This window comes from Hakea prostrata, chromosome 8, assembly GCF_041222555.1.
Source record: "Hakea prostrata isolate BN-2017 chromosome 8, UWA_Hpros_2, whole genome shotgun sequence".
Taxonomy (NCBI): Eukaryota; Viridiplantae; Streptophyta; class Magnoliopsida; order Proteales; family Proteaceae; genus Hakea; species Hakea prostrata.
Genome location: NC_142607.1, coordinates 3,613,838 through 3,630,714, shown reverse-complemented (window position 1 = coordinate 3,630,714; position 16,877 = coordinate 3,613,838). Strand labels below are relative to the sequence as shown.

The window sequence follows — 16,877 nt, the reverse complement described above, 5'->3', positions numbered from 1 at the left end:
CACTGGACCGCGCAACCACAGACTGTTTTTGCTTCTCCAAGTCACAAGGTTACCTCCCACATCCACACAATACCCAAAAGTATACCTCCTATCATCTGGACATCCTGCCCAGTCTAAATCTGTGTATGCCTTGATCTTCAAATGTCCATAAGCTAAAATTAAAATCCCTTTTCCTAGAGTGGCCTTCAAGTATCTTAAGATCCGATATATTGCATCCAAGTGAGAGGAGTAGGGATCATGCACATACTAGCTAACAAGACTAACAACAAATGTGATGTCAGGTCTAGTGTGAGATAGATAGGTCAACTTTCCCACTAATTTTTGATACCTTATCTTGTCAACTGGTTCTCCTTCCTTTGCCTTCAAGTGTAAGTTAGGCTCAATAGGAGTGTTAGCAAGCTTACATCCTAGCATCCGAATTTCATCAAGAAGATCCAATGTATACTTCCTCTGGGATAAAGATACACTGCTAGCAAAATATGCCAATTCTAAACCTAGGAAATATTTGAGTTTTCCCATGTCTTTGATTTCAAATTCAGTTCCCAAAAAAAGTCTTCAATGCTGAAATCTCATCCTCGCTACTACCTCTGATCACAATATCATCCACATTTACTAGAACTATAGTAGTATGGGAACCATCTCTTTTAATAAACAAAGTATGGTTTGTATTGCTCTACTTATAGCTATTAGATATCATTGCCTTATGGAACCTTCCAAACCACACTCTTGGAGATTGCTTCAACCTATATAAAGCCCTCTTTAACCTGCACACTTTCCCATAAGTATCGGTAGTAGAATAACCAGGTGGATCGGGATCATGGCAATATACCACCTATATGGATGCAAGTTAGACAAGAATTATGAAAGATAAAAACACTCGCTGTCCTAGTCCAAAGATCCCAATACTAACGAATAAACTTCAGCAAATTAACAAAAGTGTATAGATCCTATAAAGGAATAAAAGGGAAGGGGAAAAAACATTATATGGGAAAGGAACAAAAGGAAAAGGGACAGTAATAATAATGAAAGGAAGTGAAAGAACGAGAATATTATTGATGGGTAATACACGGGGGAACTTTTTGGTGACAAAGGCACCCTAGAAACATTTTTGGATGACAAGACGAAAATAGTTACTAGAAAATTAATTTTTAGACAAATAAAACATCACTAGAAATATTAGGGGAAAGGGAAGGGAAGCTTATCATGACAAAATGGACAAAAAGAAAGGAAAGAAAGGCAACCAGAAAGCTACCAAACAGAAAAAGAAAGGGCCGGGACTGTTTCATAACAAGTAGAGTTAAGGGGAAGAAGAGACTTACCATGAGAAGAGGAGAGTGGATGATGCCCGGGAGAGAAAAAAAACGTGAGAAGTAATTCTTTTCATTCAATAATCAACCAATATTTCCTCTCAAAGTGAATGGACATCCTTTTATAAGGGAACAAAAATTAACTCAAACCCTACATTTAAAATCCCAAAACAAAGACCATAGATGACTCATTACCAACATTCTAATACTTAGGGTCAAAACTGAAAACCCAAAAAGCACAGTAAAGCGAAAATAACTTGTGCACTAATTATAACCATGGGTCAACCAAAACCCAATTGCATTAAACCAACTCGAATAAAATTAAAATGAATTAAATTAACCCAAAACAACCCACATAACACCCTAAAAGAATCAAATAAATCTAAATGATTAAATGAGACCAATAAAAATGCCTATCGGCGGTGCTCCTTGTCATGGTTCGAGGTCTCTTGAGATCTTGGTGAGATCACAGTTTTGTGAGACCTCGAGACTAGTTAAGATGTCAATTGAAAAAATAAAATTTCAAAACTCTACCAAGATCTTGATCGAGTCGATATCCCAGTTCAACAAGGATCTCTACCCAATTTGTTGGCTTTTTTACTCAAACTTGATTGAGTCTAGATGAGATTCCTTATCTTGTCTCAACTCCTCACGGTCCTCTCAAACTCTCCCAACACAGCAGCTTCCATATTCAATTTTTGCTGATTTTTTTTCCTAGAAACTTGCCGGATTTTCACCTGCAACACTTCTAAGGAGTCGTTAACTCATCTACAACAACAAAACACCACCAATTAAAAGTTTTTTTAAGGGTTCTTCAAGAAGGTGAATTTTTTCCAAATACCATTGATATGGATGGAATTGTGAACAATTTAAGTTATTTGATGTATGTTATCACTTGGTTTTCATTTATATCAATTAATGGTTCTATACTTCATGTTTTATAAGTCTACATGTTCATTCCTTCAGCATTTTGATTTCAAACTTAGGGTCAAGTTGAAACCAATACATAGGTTTGTTTTCTCACAAAACCGAGGCGACCAGTGTCTTTAGAAGGCATAAAATAGGCAAAATACCAAGTTTCAGCCCAACCTGACCCTTAAGACCCCCCAAGAAGGGCTCTCGAGTTCACTCGACCAATTTTTTATCATATCTTGGCTGAGATCTCGCAAATCTCAGTTTTCTAGCTGACTAAGATCAGCCTCAAGACTGACTCCTCATCAAACCAATGGACTCTAACAATCCGCTAGTGTCTAAGCTCGTCATCAACACACATAGGTGTTGCGCAGGCTAATTTCTATGATGGCATCACTGATAAACTTCCCTCAAGACTGACTCCTCATCAAACCAATGGACTCTTACAATCCGCCAGTGTCTAAGCTCATCGTCAACACACATAGGTGTTGCGCAGGCTAATTTCTATGTTGGCATCACTAATAAACTTGAAACTGTCGCCTAAGACTGATGTCTTCATTAGTAGTTGTTTTTACTGGTTTATTTTTCTCTTTTGTTGGACTTTATGTGGGTTATTGGATTCAATTTGGTTTATTTGAATTTATTTAGGTTAATTGATGTAAATGGGCATCAAGTCTATCCATGGGTCATAATCAACGCTCATGTTATTTCACTTGATGTACTTTTTTTGGGTTTCCAAGCTTTACCCTAGTATTAAAGCAGTAGTAGTAAGGTCACCTTGGTTTTTTTTTTTTTAATTTGAGTCTTTAAGTTAGAGTTTCTTTTCTTTTTCTTTTATATTATAAAGCAATGTAACCACAACTGACTTTGGATTATTGAATGAATTAAGGAAAACAGAATTTTTTTCCCCCCCCCATAGAGTGGATCTCTCTCTTGTGTCTCCTCTTGGCGTGAATACTGTCTCCTGGTAAATATCTTTTCCTCCTCTTTCATCTCTTTCTTTGTGTGAAACCTCCTCCCTCCTTTCTGCCCGACAGAAACTTGCTTCCCCTTTCATCTTTTCTTGCTGTCCTTTTCTTTCTTCTGTTCAACAGTGCCTAGCCCCAGCTCCCTCTTTCCCTTTTCATGGAAGTCCTTCCCCTTTCTTTTCTTTAATTTTTTTTAATTAGGTCTCTGCTTGGCATTCCCCCTTACAATTATATGTTTCTTTCACCTCCCTTATAATTTCCTGCTGTCAGATAATTGCACAGGATACAATTTTTGTTTCTTTCACTTGATTATTTCCTGCTGTCCTATAACTGCAAGTAATACATTCTAAGGGTATCTTACTTCCCTTTTATTTACTTCTATGATATAAATATTTTTGTCTTCTGCTACGTCCTTTTAAAATGATCACATTGTTATTTGCAGACTTCCTATTGTTAGTTATAGATGTGTGGACTAGGAATAAGCAGCTAAAAATTTTTTGAACTTCTGAATGTCTGATAAACTTCTACTCAAGCAGCTATTGTTGAATAACATTCCATTATTTTGTCCAATTTGCATCTAATCTTTTATTTTTCTGCCACAGTTTTCCTCTTTTTGTTATTTGTTTAACCAATTCTTGTAGGACCCCAGTCCCTAGGGTTCCCCCTATATCACTTTTCAATCAGCAGCAGCAGCAACAGAGTTTCAGAATCAGTGGGGTTTGAACAAGCGAAAAAACAAGAAGAGATAAGAGAATTAGAAAGTGTGGGGATAAAGGTAATTAAGCTGTCTCAGCAAGGTTCCTCAACCATAGGTGTCCAAAGCTCACAGCAGGACCCTAGCCCTTACCACTCAAACATGGACTGCAGAAAAGGTTGAGCAAAGGAAATCTTCTCGTTAACTTCATAATCATTGGAAAAATCTTACGCACAGAGCTTTGATGCTTGCTCTCCAACTTGCATGAAAACAGAAACTACTATTTTTAAGAATAAAAACTGACCTTGCCGAGAAATAAAACAGAGGGGCACCCCAGGGGGGGGGATCACTGAACACTAAACAAAAGACCCGAAGTTCAAGGTTTCTAAATAGAAATTATAAATAGAAACAAATATTTGATGTGAACTGGATCCAGGACCACCCAAAGAGGGCCCAGGGACTCAGGGAGGTTACCAATACCCTGCGGCCCTACCAGCAACCAAGAGAATTTCGGCCAGAATAGAGGTATTTTGGCAATTTTACATTGTCCTAATAGAGTCAACTTAGGAATTCATTGTATCAGCCTATCAGGTATGTTTGTAGGATCCTAGATCTACTTCTATTTTAGAATTTGGGTCCATATTTGTCAAGTTATTGAAGAGTCCAAGTTAGGTTGGGATTCCCAAGTAGTAAGGGAGTCCCCTAGTCACAGTCTACTACTTCCTACAAGGAGTCCATATCTACTTTTATTTTCTCATTTTCTATCATCCTAGGGTAAGATATGAGAAGAGTCCTTGTATGAATGTGAGTCTTTAGTCCAAGTATGAGTCCTGGTCCAAGTTGTCTTCTTTATTTATTGAGTCCTACTATGATTTCCTTCAATTGTAAGGCCTATAAAAAGAGACACCCCTGTGTAAGAAGATCAGATTATGAATATTGAATAAACAGAGCATTGAAGGAAGACTATGGAAGTCGTGGGTTCCTAGGAAGAAGCCCACGACCTCAGTGTTTTTCAATTTTCTGCAAATTTCCATATTTGCCTCGCACTCTCAAGGTTGCAGCAGCCATTGAAGAACCTCAGCTTCCGTAATTTTCTACAGCAGCCCCTTCTAACCTTAAGTAAGACCATTCCAACCCTCCACCCTACCCTAATTCCCTCTCCCCTTGCTTGCACAAACATCCCTCCCCTCCCTCTTCCTTGCAACAGCAGCAAACCTTAATTTCCCCTACTCATCCACCCACACATCTCCCCTCCCCCTCTTCTAACCTTAACCCTAATCTCAGCCCTACTCCCTCATTAGATTCCTAAACACCCAGCAGTTCATCTTCTTCCTTCGGAACCCTAGAAACCCTAAACTCATCAAATTCCTATATCTCCCTAAGCTCTCACCCAAACCCCAAACCCTTTAAGGACCTTCATCTCCCACACACCTACTACCTTTGACTCCAGGCCTAACCCTAACCCTACCCTAGAAACCCTAGAAATTATAAAAATCCGAAATACCATAAACTCATAGCTTGAGGAATAATTCGCAATTGGAATTCTGCTACAACAGAATTATTTCCCTCAATTTCCTAGCCGAATCCTACCGTCCTTCCCCATCATACCTAAATCATACTCCCTTACCCTAGCCGCAGGAGATGGAAGCCATAATCCCCTAGCTACAGGTGATAACTGATCATATACAGCTGTTGTACATTAAGGATTGACTGAGATTTGACCTAGAACAGCACGGTTAAAGCCCAAAATTACTGCTGGTTCTCTAGAAGAGGATCCCTAAGACTGGCCCCCGACTTGGGGTTACATCAAGGCTATATCAAAAATATAAACTAAATAAGCATCCCTCCCCCCCCCCCCCGCGTATATTATTGGTAGAAGGAATTGTAAATATTAAAATGCCAAAAGCATTGGATCAAGCTGTGAATTTGCTGGTCACAAATGTCATTCATATTCAAAAGAGCTAGAGAATGGTCTGGAGGAGGTAATTACAATGTTATAAGATGGAAACATTCTTAAAACATGGTAGCTACACTTGCAAACAGAGAAACCATAATCTATGTCCAGCTGGGAGTATTTTAAGGACATCTTAAATTCCAACATCTGAAGAGAGAATGCATTCATCTGTTGAAATTTTGGAGATATCCATAGAAATCCTACAGTATTCCATACCATTTAGGGGTAAAAGAGTAAGCAAATATTAACCGAAACATTAACTCCAATGCAGAAAAAAAAAAAAAAAAAAAAAAGCAAATGCTGCTTTGTGTCCTAAACTTAAAAGAGGAAAAAAAGAGGGGTTTAAAGTAAAGTTGTTTTAACATGTGTTGCAAAATTACGCCAAAATAAAATGTACTTCAAACTGTATTTGTGCCAATGTACTTCAAACCGTATTTGTGCCTTCTAAGAATCAAAATCCTATCATAAATTGCAGTCTAAAATTTTTCGTTGCATTAATAACAGTCATGCATCTAAAAGAAGAGGCGAACCCAGTGCCAAGGGCTTAAGCACAAGCAGAGTCCTGGGGGGCAATTTTCCTACACAGCCTTACCCCAAGCAATTTTTTTCCTGAGAGGCTGTTTCGATACCTTGACCTCAGGCTACAACTGTGGCCCACCAACCATTGCACCAAGGCTCACCCCTTAATAGTCATGCAACTATAATAACTAATTGTGACATACATCTGCCGCGCCAGGAGGTTGAGCAACAGCTACACTCGATGTATAGGCACACCACGTTGGAATCCATGACGTGAAACATCTCCGTTTAAAATAGACGGCTGGTCCCTTGAATTGTTTTCCAACTGACTTCCAACCTGTTTAGGTTAATAACCAACGAAGACGGTAAAAGCCCCAAATGGTTAGTTGATGTGAAAACGATCAAAGATACTTGCAAAGTAAACATATCTAGAGCTTGAAATATTAGGCAAAGCACCAAATCCAGTTATGTAGTTCATGATAGCAAAAGAAGCATGCCTTCCAGAAAAGGAATCCATTTTTCCCGATTTCTTCCAGCATAACCACCCCGGGAACATGCTGATGGCCAGCTAGATCCTTGTTCCCATCCCTGCAGGCACGTGACAATGTTTTCCCAATACCGTCCTGAGAAAGCAACAGATTTCCCCAAGGAAGATGCCTGGCATAAGGATGACTGGTGACTGCCATTGGAAATAGAGTGAGACCTTACTTCCTCACATTCTGAATTTGAGGGCTGATCAGTTAATATAACATCTGAAAGAAAGATGTTTCTGCATAAGAAGATTTCATAAACATTGAAAAAGAACAAAATGATACACAAAGCTGATATGTTCCATTATCGAAGACATAGTGCAAATGGGTTGCTTGCAGTTATAATACTATATTTAATGACCAGAGAGCGCCACTAAAAACCCTCAAGAACTTGAAATAAAATATGGAAGTAACTGTTTCATTTTATTTTTTTTATATTTTTTTTTTTTTTTTTTTTATTTTTTATTTTTTTATTTTTTTTGGGGGGGGGGGCCGGGGGGGATTGTGAGACCTTATAGACCAAAATCTTCCAAAAGTTAAATGGAAGTCAACACAGAAAAATTTAAAGATACAACTAATTAAATGTCAAGAATAAAGTCATAGCCGCAGCAGCCTTATATTAATTCAATTCCAGAACAACTACAGTTTGGTAAACCGAGAAAGGAAAGCTAGAACCTGAGTATTCATAAAATTTTGAAAACAACTTAGAGAAGCATATTAATAATCACCAACAAAACACAGGAAGAATGTATGTCTGTTTGTGAAGTAGAACATATAGAATGTTAATCATCATTTTCTGATAGTCAATTTTGCCATTCACCAAATCTCACTAGATCAAACTGAAAGTCTAAGAGATAAACTCAATTAATGATACTACAAACAAACACATATTATTTGTTGACACAGCTTAATTGCTCCACAACCAATTTGTGGAATAGGAAGTCATTTATGTTATACCACAAGAGCAATTACTCATCATTTTCTGACAGCTTATGTTGCTATTTACTCAGTCATCAGAGATCAAACCATAAATGAAGGGATTAACTTATTTGGTCATACTACAAGAAAACCATGTTATTTGTTATTTTTATGACCCCATTCATTTGCTTTACAACTAACGTCTGACATGTATGAAGGAAACTATATCATGACAGAGGTTCGAAACGGATCTGTGGTAGTTTTATTTTTTAAGGTCAAAGAAACTTGATTCTCAATTCATATTACACTTCAGACACTCTTACGGGCAGGCCATGCTCATGTCTTCACTTAAGCCAATCTTATAGGCAGTATCTCATGATCTAAATCTGATAGGAATAGAGCTTTCTCTTTGACCTTCCTAGAATGCCTTTCAGCCATGTTAATTTCTGAGAATATAACTTTTGACCAACCACACGGCACGCTAATATCGTAGTAATTAGTTTTAATTAACTTTATTATAATATGAACATTTGAGGATAATCCCAAGGTTTTGGTTGTCCTTTGGTATCACCCAACATTAAATGAAATAGTCAGAGAACTCACCGATTTCTTGGTAATATCTCTGCATTTGAGTGGATCGAGATGAGGACCACATGTGAGTCAGAAAATGCAATATATTGGTTGAAACAACATCTTGGTTTGAGATTTCATTTTGATCGAGATATCGACCCAACCCAGGTTATAAAAGGACAATGAACTAAATCTAATGCAAGAATCAACTTCAAATGGTGAAACCAGCAAGAGATCGAATGCAACAGGGATTGATACAACAATGGTGAAATTTAATAATATAATTTTTTGCTTTTTTTGGCTCGTTACTTTTACATATGAAAGAAGAAGATAAAATGATAAACTAGAAGAATCTAGATATAGAAAAGGCAGCAGGGGGATGGGGGATGGGGGATGGGTGATGTCAGCCCTGGGTCTCTCATCCAAAGCTATGTCAGCTGTTGAACATGGATTTTACTCCATAACCGAGGCTACTAGCCCACAAATTCAGTTTCTCTGAAATGTCTTTTTCAGTTGCAATACAAAGGCCTTTTATTGCTTGGCTAAAGCTTTACCCTGAATCAGAACTTTCTAAACTGGAAATAGAAACTACAAACAAAGTAACTAATGACAATCTTTCTAGAATTAGAAACTACTAGCATTTATAATTCAGCCACATGCATGAATAGTTAAAATGGCAACCAAACTAAGCATTTACATCTTCACGCAACATGTTTTTTGGCCTAAATTGTGGGGTAATGGGGCTTGCTAGTTGGACCAGCCGGTTGCTTTGAGCTGGCTTCAATGGCTGGTTTGAACTGGTCCTAGCTGCTTCTTCCACTTCGACATGTGTACGGCCCTCTCACTGATCTGGCTACTTGTTCTGCAGATCCACCTGACTTACTGGTTGCTACTTGAAAAGGTAAGCATTCTTGTACTCAAACAAAGTTTACTTGCCAATCCAATTTGACACTTTGCATATGATTCTCATCTCCCATCTCTTTATTGGCTATTTACATTTTCTTTAACCAATGGAATTGTCTCTGAATCCCACCACAAAGCTTATCCCATGCTAGGTAGAAACTTGCTATGGATTGCTATGAATGAGGAGAAGATTGTTTTGTTATCACCTATTCACCTCAAACATGGACTCCCATGGATTTAACTTAGGAGGTACAACCATGTGAGACAAGAATAGTCATCCACAAAAGTAACAAATTATCAAAACTCATACCTATTACTAACTCTACAAGGAGCCCAAATATAGGAAAGAACTAAGGAAAATAAAGACTCATTGCAAGAGACAGAGCAATGAGGATAGGTAGCACTTGCCTAACTCCTTCGCTTCAAAGTTAGTTTAGATAAGGACTTAAATGACGGAAACAAAAGTTGCAACATAGCTAAGGAAAGATAGTCTGGATGACAATGCCATTGAAATGCAGAGATGCTATTATTAGATAGAGCAGTGGTTGGGGCAGCATAGTCTAGATAGTAAAGTCCATTCAGCTCACACCCTCCACCAATCATTTTCCTCATGTGAATATCCCGAAAAATATAAGAAATACGGGTAAAGGTTACAGAACAGTTCAAGGATGTAGCCAACTGACTTAGGGATTAAAAATTAAAAGGAAACTGAGCAACATGCAGAACTGATGTTAATGTTTAAGGGAAGGTGTGGGAGAGACACTTCCAGAAAATAAGATAGGTTCGGAGGACCCAGTAGCAACCAACAGAACTATTAGTGGTGAAAGAACTAAAAACGGATGAATTACAAATCATATAATCAAAAGCCTCTAGATCAATGATCTGAGAGGAGATGTAGAAGTAAGGTTGGGTTACCTACATGCGTAAGGGTTAACACAGAAGTACAAGACCCATACCTATTACTAACTCTACAAGGACCCCAAAATAAGACTGAAATAAGGAAAATTAAAACTCATTGCAAGGGACAGAGCGACGAGGATAGTTAGCATTGGCAGTACCCAATCAAATGCCTTGCCTTCCACAAGCCAGCTTAGAAACTTATGCACTGCAGAGGATAGAGATGTTTAACACCAGTCAACCAACACACTGTCAATGCAGTCACATTACCACAGCAGCTTTTAATTTAATTTGAAATCATCTACAAGTATTTTAAAGGGTTTCCAGAAAGAGAGATAGAGGATATGAATGCTATAAAGAAGTTCAATTACTATTATTCACATGCTGCCTTCAAAAGCACCATAAGCAATAACATCTCCAATTGCATTAAGCACTGAGTAGCATCACATATTAAGGGAGTGTTGGGGTCCTGGGAAGGTGGGAGAATGAACAGGAAAATACCCACTGATATCCCCTCAAGCCCAGTTAATAACTGGAGAAGAAAGTATTTAAGAGATCCTTTATAACCATGTCATTAACAAATAAAAGTATGAATACAACAAAAACTTTCAACCATCAAAAGAAATCCATGTTAGTTCATGAAGAACATATGCACAGTAAACCCAGTTTGAAGAGAAGACAACATGATGAGTCTATTAATGGCAGGGAGATGTGTCACAAATTCCACTAAATTAGGGCAGCTGCCTACCAGATGATGCTTCAGCAGAAGACCATGCAGGAATCATAATGTCGGTACTCCTATCCTTTCTTTTCCCAATTTTCATATCAGATGGTGATCTAAGTCTAGATTCTGCAGCCAATGTAACACTTGTGCTTTGAGAATGAGAAGTAACATCAGATATATTCCTGGTATTTCCACCCTGTTTTGAATCATCTGCTGATCCCTGTTTGAGAAATGATTCAGAACCTGATTCTTTTAGTTCCCCTTGTTTCTGATTAGCAGGGATGATAGAAAGATGGTGCTCCAATTCTGTCAAACTGAAGCATATCGAAATAGTAAGTGCATGAACATACATAACTGTTTATTCTTAGAGGAAGAGAGAGAAAGAGAAGAAGCAAAAGACAGAGATAAGTTATTCACATACAGCTCATATTTACGTAAGGCTTCATTTCGCCTAGCTATATATAAGTTGTTATCCTTAGACTGATTGCTTGAAGAGTTGCCTGCAAAACACTAACGCTTCAATATTTAAGTCCAGCAAGCCAACAGACTATACTCGCCACAGAAAACAAACAGAAACCAAAAAGATGATACACATTCCCCTGAAGTGTCAAGATCCTGATGGCATCACTTTAAGATGGTAAAGCAATTTCTGCACTAAAAGAACACTTTTTCTTTGAGGAGCCAACACTCCCTTAGTTATACATAGAATTATAGATACATATGCCTTCTGGACTGTTACAATGGCCAGAAATAAGAATAGTAGCTTTGCCCATAGAATTAAATATAACGCACAATTTTATGGATCCTCCCAAGAGTCAGGATATACTCTGGCAATCATTCTAGTTTTTGTTTCTATGAAACAAACATTTTTGCAGGTGTTTGGCTCATTCAAGTACTGTCTTTCTATTTAGGATAAATCAGAATAATTAAAAAATAATAATAATGAATTTGGCTAATTGAACCCTAAGTGAAGACTTCATATATCTATTACGGCCACAAATTATGCCAGTACCATTCATGAATGTGGCTAATTGAACCCTAAGTGTGGTAAAACCACAAAAATAGTGAAAAATAAAACAAACTCTGATCCATTATTAGACATTATTGAAAAACGAAGTAATTTAGATTTTGTTCCACCTCTTATGGCTCTGAGCAACACCAGTTCTTTTCTCCCTGCATTCGTATTATCTTCTTACTAGTTTTTAGGTTTGTCGTCTATAATTCTTTCTGCCATATTCACCTTCTCATTCCTGACTGCTGAAAGTATATCATGAGGGGAAGTCACCCTCAACTTATTATGTAGGTTCGGAACTATTAGCCAGTAGCTGTTGGCAATGTCTGGCTTTGGCATAGTAGTCTTTTAAGGATTATGTGTCTTGGCCCTCTTGGGTCAGTCAATATGTGATTGTTTCTTAATTGAAAAATCTAGCTTTAATAACAGTATGACTAATTGTCTAGGCCACAATAGGATTTCAAATATGGGAATGAATCCTATAGCAGCTGCTAGGGTTATTTTCTTTAGTCAGTATTGTCTTCCCTCTCTCTTTTAAAGCAACCAGGGGTGACCCAGTTGATGGAGAACCTAAAGGAGAAGACCTTAATAGCTCCAATACCATGACCGTTTCAGAAATTGAGTGATAAATGTCACAGTGAGACAGTGTAACAGTGTTTTCTTTTCTTTTCTTTTCTTTTCTTTTCTTACATGCAAAGGGAAAGCCTTCAACAGACAGGAGAACAGGAATGAAGACCAATGACGAAGCCTCAGAAGACAATGATATGTCTGTTCCATGGGGAGGTAAAACAAGAGGAAAGGATCCTCGGAATTTCACTGATGACATCAAAAAAGATGGAACCCCACAGAAAGATCTCAAGTTAGGGTCCATCGTCAAATATTCTCTCCATCAAGGTAGAACTTAGAAGAGATCTCTAATATTCTGCTCCATCCAGATAGAAGTGTTGCAATGTTGAATGAATCCTTGCATATGTCAGTGTGACACTGCAGGCCTCTATTTATAATAATAGAATGAAAGCTAAAGTACAAGAATACCCAATGTGGGACTAAAATAATAAAACTCCTAACAAACAAAACTACCCTTCTTACTTACACTCCTAACTAACAACACTCGCCCTCAAGTTGGCACATAGATGTCTATCATGCCCAACTTGCTAATAATGCTATTGAATAACTTGACACTCAAACTCTTTGTGAACACATTAGCTCGTTGATTATCAAATGTGACAAAAGAAATCTGATCTAGCCCAGACTAAACTTTCTCCTTTATAAAATGCCTGTCAATCTCTACGTGTTTAGTCCTGTCATGCTGAATTGGAATATGGGCTATACTGATGGCTGATTGCTGTCATAAACAATTTTATAGGTTCTTCTAGATCTACCCCAAGTTCTTGAAGAAGGCCCTTAAATCAAAGTACCTCGCAAATACCTTGAGCTAGAGCTCTAAAATCCGCTTCAGCACTAGATCCAGCCACCATAGCCAGTTTCTTACTCCTCCACGACACCAAGTTAACCCCCCCCCCCACATAAGAACAATAACTAGATGTAGATCTCCTATCATCTGGACATTCTGCCTAATCTGCATCTGTATATGCGTCAACTCTAAGATGCCCATGAGAAGAAATTAAGATGCCTCTTCCAAGAGATACCTTTAAGTATCTCAAGATGCAATACACTGCATCAAGATGTGACGAGTAAGGATCATGCATTTATTGACCAACAAGGCTGACTACAAAAGTAGTATCTGGCGTAGTGTGTGACCGATAAATCAACTTCCCAACCAGCTTTTGAAAGCTGGTTTAATCAACTAGTTCTCCTTCCTTTGCCTTCAAGTGTTGATTGGGCTCCACTGGGATCTTGGCAAGTCTACACCCTAAAATCCCAATCTCTTCTAGTAGGTCCGAAGTGTACTTTCTCCAAGAGAGAGCCCCGAGAGCAAGTCGCCTGGACTTCCCCCATGCACTCCCATCCCCAGAAGGCTCAGGCATACCCCACACCCCGATAACTGTCACCCACCCGAGTACTATAATAGTATAATATAACAACCAACCCATTCAGCCAAGTATGCAAGTTCTAGCCTAGGAAAGTATCTAACCTTGCCCATGTCTATTATCTCAAACTCTATCCCCAAGAAGGTCTTCAAGGCTATAATTTCTTCCTCACTACTTCCTCTGATAACTATGTCATCCACATACACCAGAAGTACTATAATAGTATAATATAACAACCAACCCATTTAATAAATAGGGTATGGTCTGCATTACTCTTCTTGTAACCATAGGAGGCCATAGCCTTATGAAATCCTCCCAACCAAGCCCTAGATGACTGCTTTAGTCCATACACGGCTCTCCCTTACTTTGCACACTTCCCCATGAGTTTCGAGACTAGAATAACTTGGGGGCACATCCATATATACTTCTTCCAAAAGCTCTCCATTTAGAGAAGTGTTCTTAATACCCAACTATTGAAGATTCAACCCTTATTTCACGGCACATGAGAGAACAGCCCGCCCGAACTACATTCATCTTGGCAACATGAGCAAATATCTTTTGGTAGTCAAGGCCATAAGTCTAAGTGAAGCCTTTGGCTACCAATCTTGCCTTATATCTCTTAATGGCTCAATTTGCTTTATGTTTCAATACAAACACCGACTTGCCCCCAACAATCTGCTTCCCTGCAAGCAAAGACGCCAATTCCCACATTTTGTTTTTTTTCCCAGGGCTTGCATTTCCTCATCTGTAGCCTTCTTCTAGTTTGAGTGAGAGACTACCTCCTACTAGAGTTAGGGATAGAGGTAGAGGACAAAGAGGAAATAAAGCTCTCAAATTTAGGGGATAGGGACCGATATGAAACATGATTAGAATAGGATTTTTAGTGCAAGTACATGGTTGTTTTCTCAAAGCAATAGGTAAATCTAGGTTAGAGACAGACTCACTAGGAGGAACGGCTTCTTCAGGACTAGAAGTCGGTGCTTCCAACTGGCGCGGTTCAAAAGGGGGTAATTTCTACTTCCTTTAGTAGGTCTTTAGAGGTTTAGTCGCCCCCTACACATCATCCACTAGTTGTTCCTGTCCAGTCACTCCATCTTCCAAAGAGAATCTGCCAAAGGAAACTCAACAATAAGAACCTTAGGAGGAATCTCAAGAAACACTAGAACTTCTTCACTAACGGTCTCCCCATGAAGAAGAGTAGGGGAAAGGAAAAGAACATGCTCCTAAAAGAAAACTACATAGTCATAGATACAAAAAACCTACAAGATCCAGGATAATAACATTTATACACATTTTGTGTAGGAGGATAACCCAAAAATATACACCGTAACCCACAAGGATCTAGCTTACCATAACAATGATGGTTGCAAACACACCTTAGGAGGAACTGTAAAGTTGGTTGTCCCAAAAAGAACCTCAAAAGGACAGCACTTCTAAAACACGGGAAGGCATCCTATTAATCAAATAGGTGGCAATTTGAATTGCATCACCCCAAAACCGAGGAGACACATGCATGGTGAACATAAGAGAATGTGCCACCTCAAGGATATGTCCATTTTTGCACTCCACCCCCCCCCCCCAATTTTGAGGAGAACTATCCACAGAACTAGTTTGACAGATAATCCCATAAGCAACAAGATAAGAGGGAAAAGGCCCACCCAAGTATTCAATCCCATTATTGGTCCAAAGAATTTTCATAATAACCCCAAACTAGGTTCTAATCCTATTATGGAAATTTTGAAAGCAGGAAAACATATCACTTTTTTGGTGAAGAAGATACACCTATGTGATTTTAGTGCAACAGTCAATAATGGAAACAAACCAACAATCACCAAAAATAAACACAATCGAGAAGAACCCCACGCATCAGAAGGAATAATAGAAAAATGAACTTTACTACAATTATCAAAAGTTGGATAAACATGTCTAATTTGCTTGCCAAAATGCAAGCATCACAATGAAAGTCATTCAAATTACATCTTTTAACTAAGTTTGGAATAATCTATACAAAACTAATAAAAGAATGTGGCCAAGGCGATTATGCCACTGTAATAAAGACAAAAGTGCAGGAGAGGATGATGTAAAGGCCGGAGAAAAAACTAATGGTGATCCGTCCAATAAGTAGAGCCCCCCTTCTATCTAGCACTGCCAATCATACGCCCTATTTCTAGGCCCTGAAAAACACAATGAGTGGGAAAGAATGCTATTTTATAATTCATATCATGGATAAGGCTACTAATAAAAAGGGTTTAAGTGTAGGAGAACAAATAATGGAACCCTTTCCAGAGATAAGGGAGAGAGATCCATCAGTTGTTCTGACATCTTGACCAAAAGCAACAAGTGAGTAAGTATGAAATAAAAAGATGAGCCTATCATGTGGTCGGTTGCCTCAGAGTTATGTAAGAGGGATAAACAAAGTTGAAACTGTGACAACCCAACATACCTAGGGAATGGTGAGATCAGTAGTGGAAATAACAGTAGAGGCTACACTTGCACTAGGAGTCGATCCTAAAGAGGATACATCAAGCCTAGTCATCAACTAACAAAAGAGATTTTTGATCTCGTCCGAGAAAAGAGACGTTGGAATACTCTTGGTGTCTGAAATAGCCTAATTGGTAGATACTTGATTGCTGCCCCTATTACCACTTTTACCTCCTCCACGGGAATTTGTTGGAACCATACAGCTACCAACACTTCTCCTTTATATGGCTTTCCTTCCCACAATATTTACACTTCAACGATGGCCGAAAATCACCAGAACCAGCCCTGTTATTGCCAAAATCAGCAGCTAAAGCTGACCTCTCAAGAGTCTGTGTATGCATCATACCTGTCCGCCAACTATCTTCTATGTCAACCATTGGATAGGCTTGCTCTAGAGAAAGAAAATGCTCCCAGAAAAGAATGTGCGCCCGAATCTGATCATTCTCTATGTTTAAGCAGGACAGAAAAATCATAAACTCAGAGCTTGTCTTCCCACT

General features: G+C 38.5%; 1 protein-coding gene across 2 annotated transcripts in view; it reads right to left on the bottom strand.

Moving 5' to 3' along the window:
- The window catches only part of LOC149006336 (uncharacterized), an 86,444-nt gene that overhangs the window by 58,367 nt on the left and 11,200 nt on the right, over positions 1-16,877 (bottom strand). For both annotated transcript variants that reach the window (XM_089166930.1, XM_089166931.1), the window contains exons 4-7: positions 11,318-11,396; positions 10,921-11,210; positions 6,852-7,106; positions 6,558-6,691 (exon numbers count right to left, since the gene is read on the bottom strand). In XM_089166930.1, the coding sequence (XP_089023056.1) occupies positions 6,558-6,691; positions 6,852-7,106; positions 10,921-11,210; positions 11,318-11,396 (758 nt within the window). The remainder of the gene's footprint in view (positions 1-6,557; positions 6,692-6,851; positions 7,107-10,920; positions 11,211-11,317; positions 11,397-16,877) is intronic.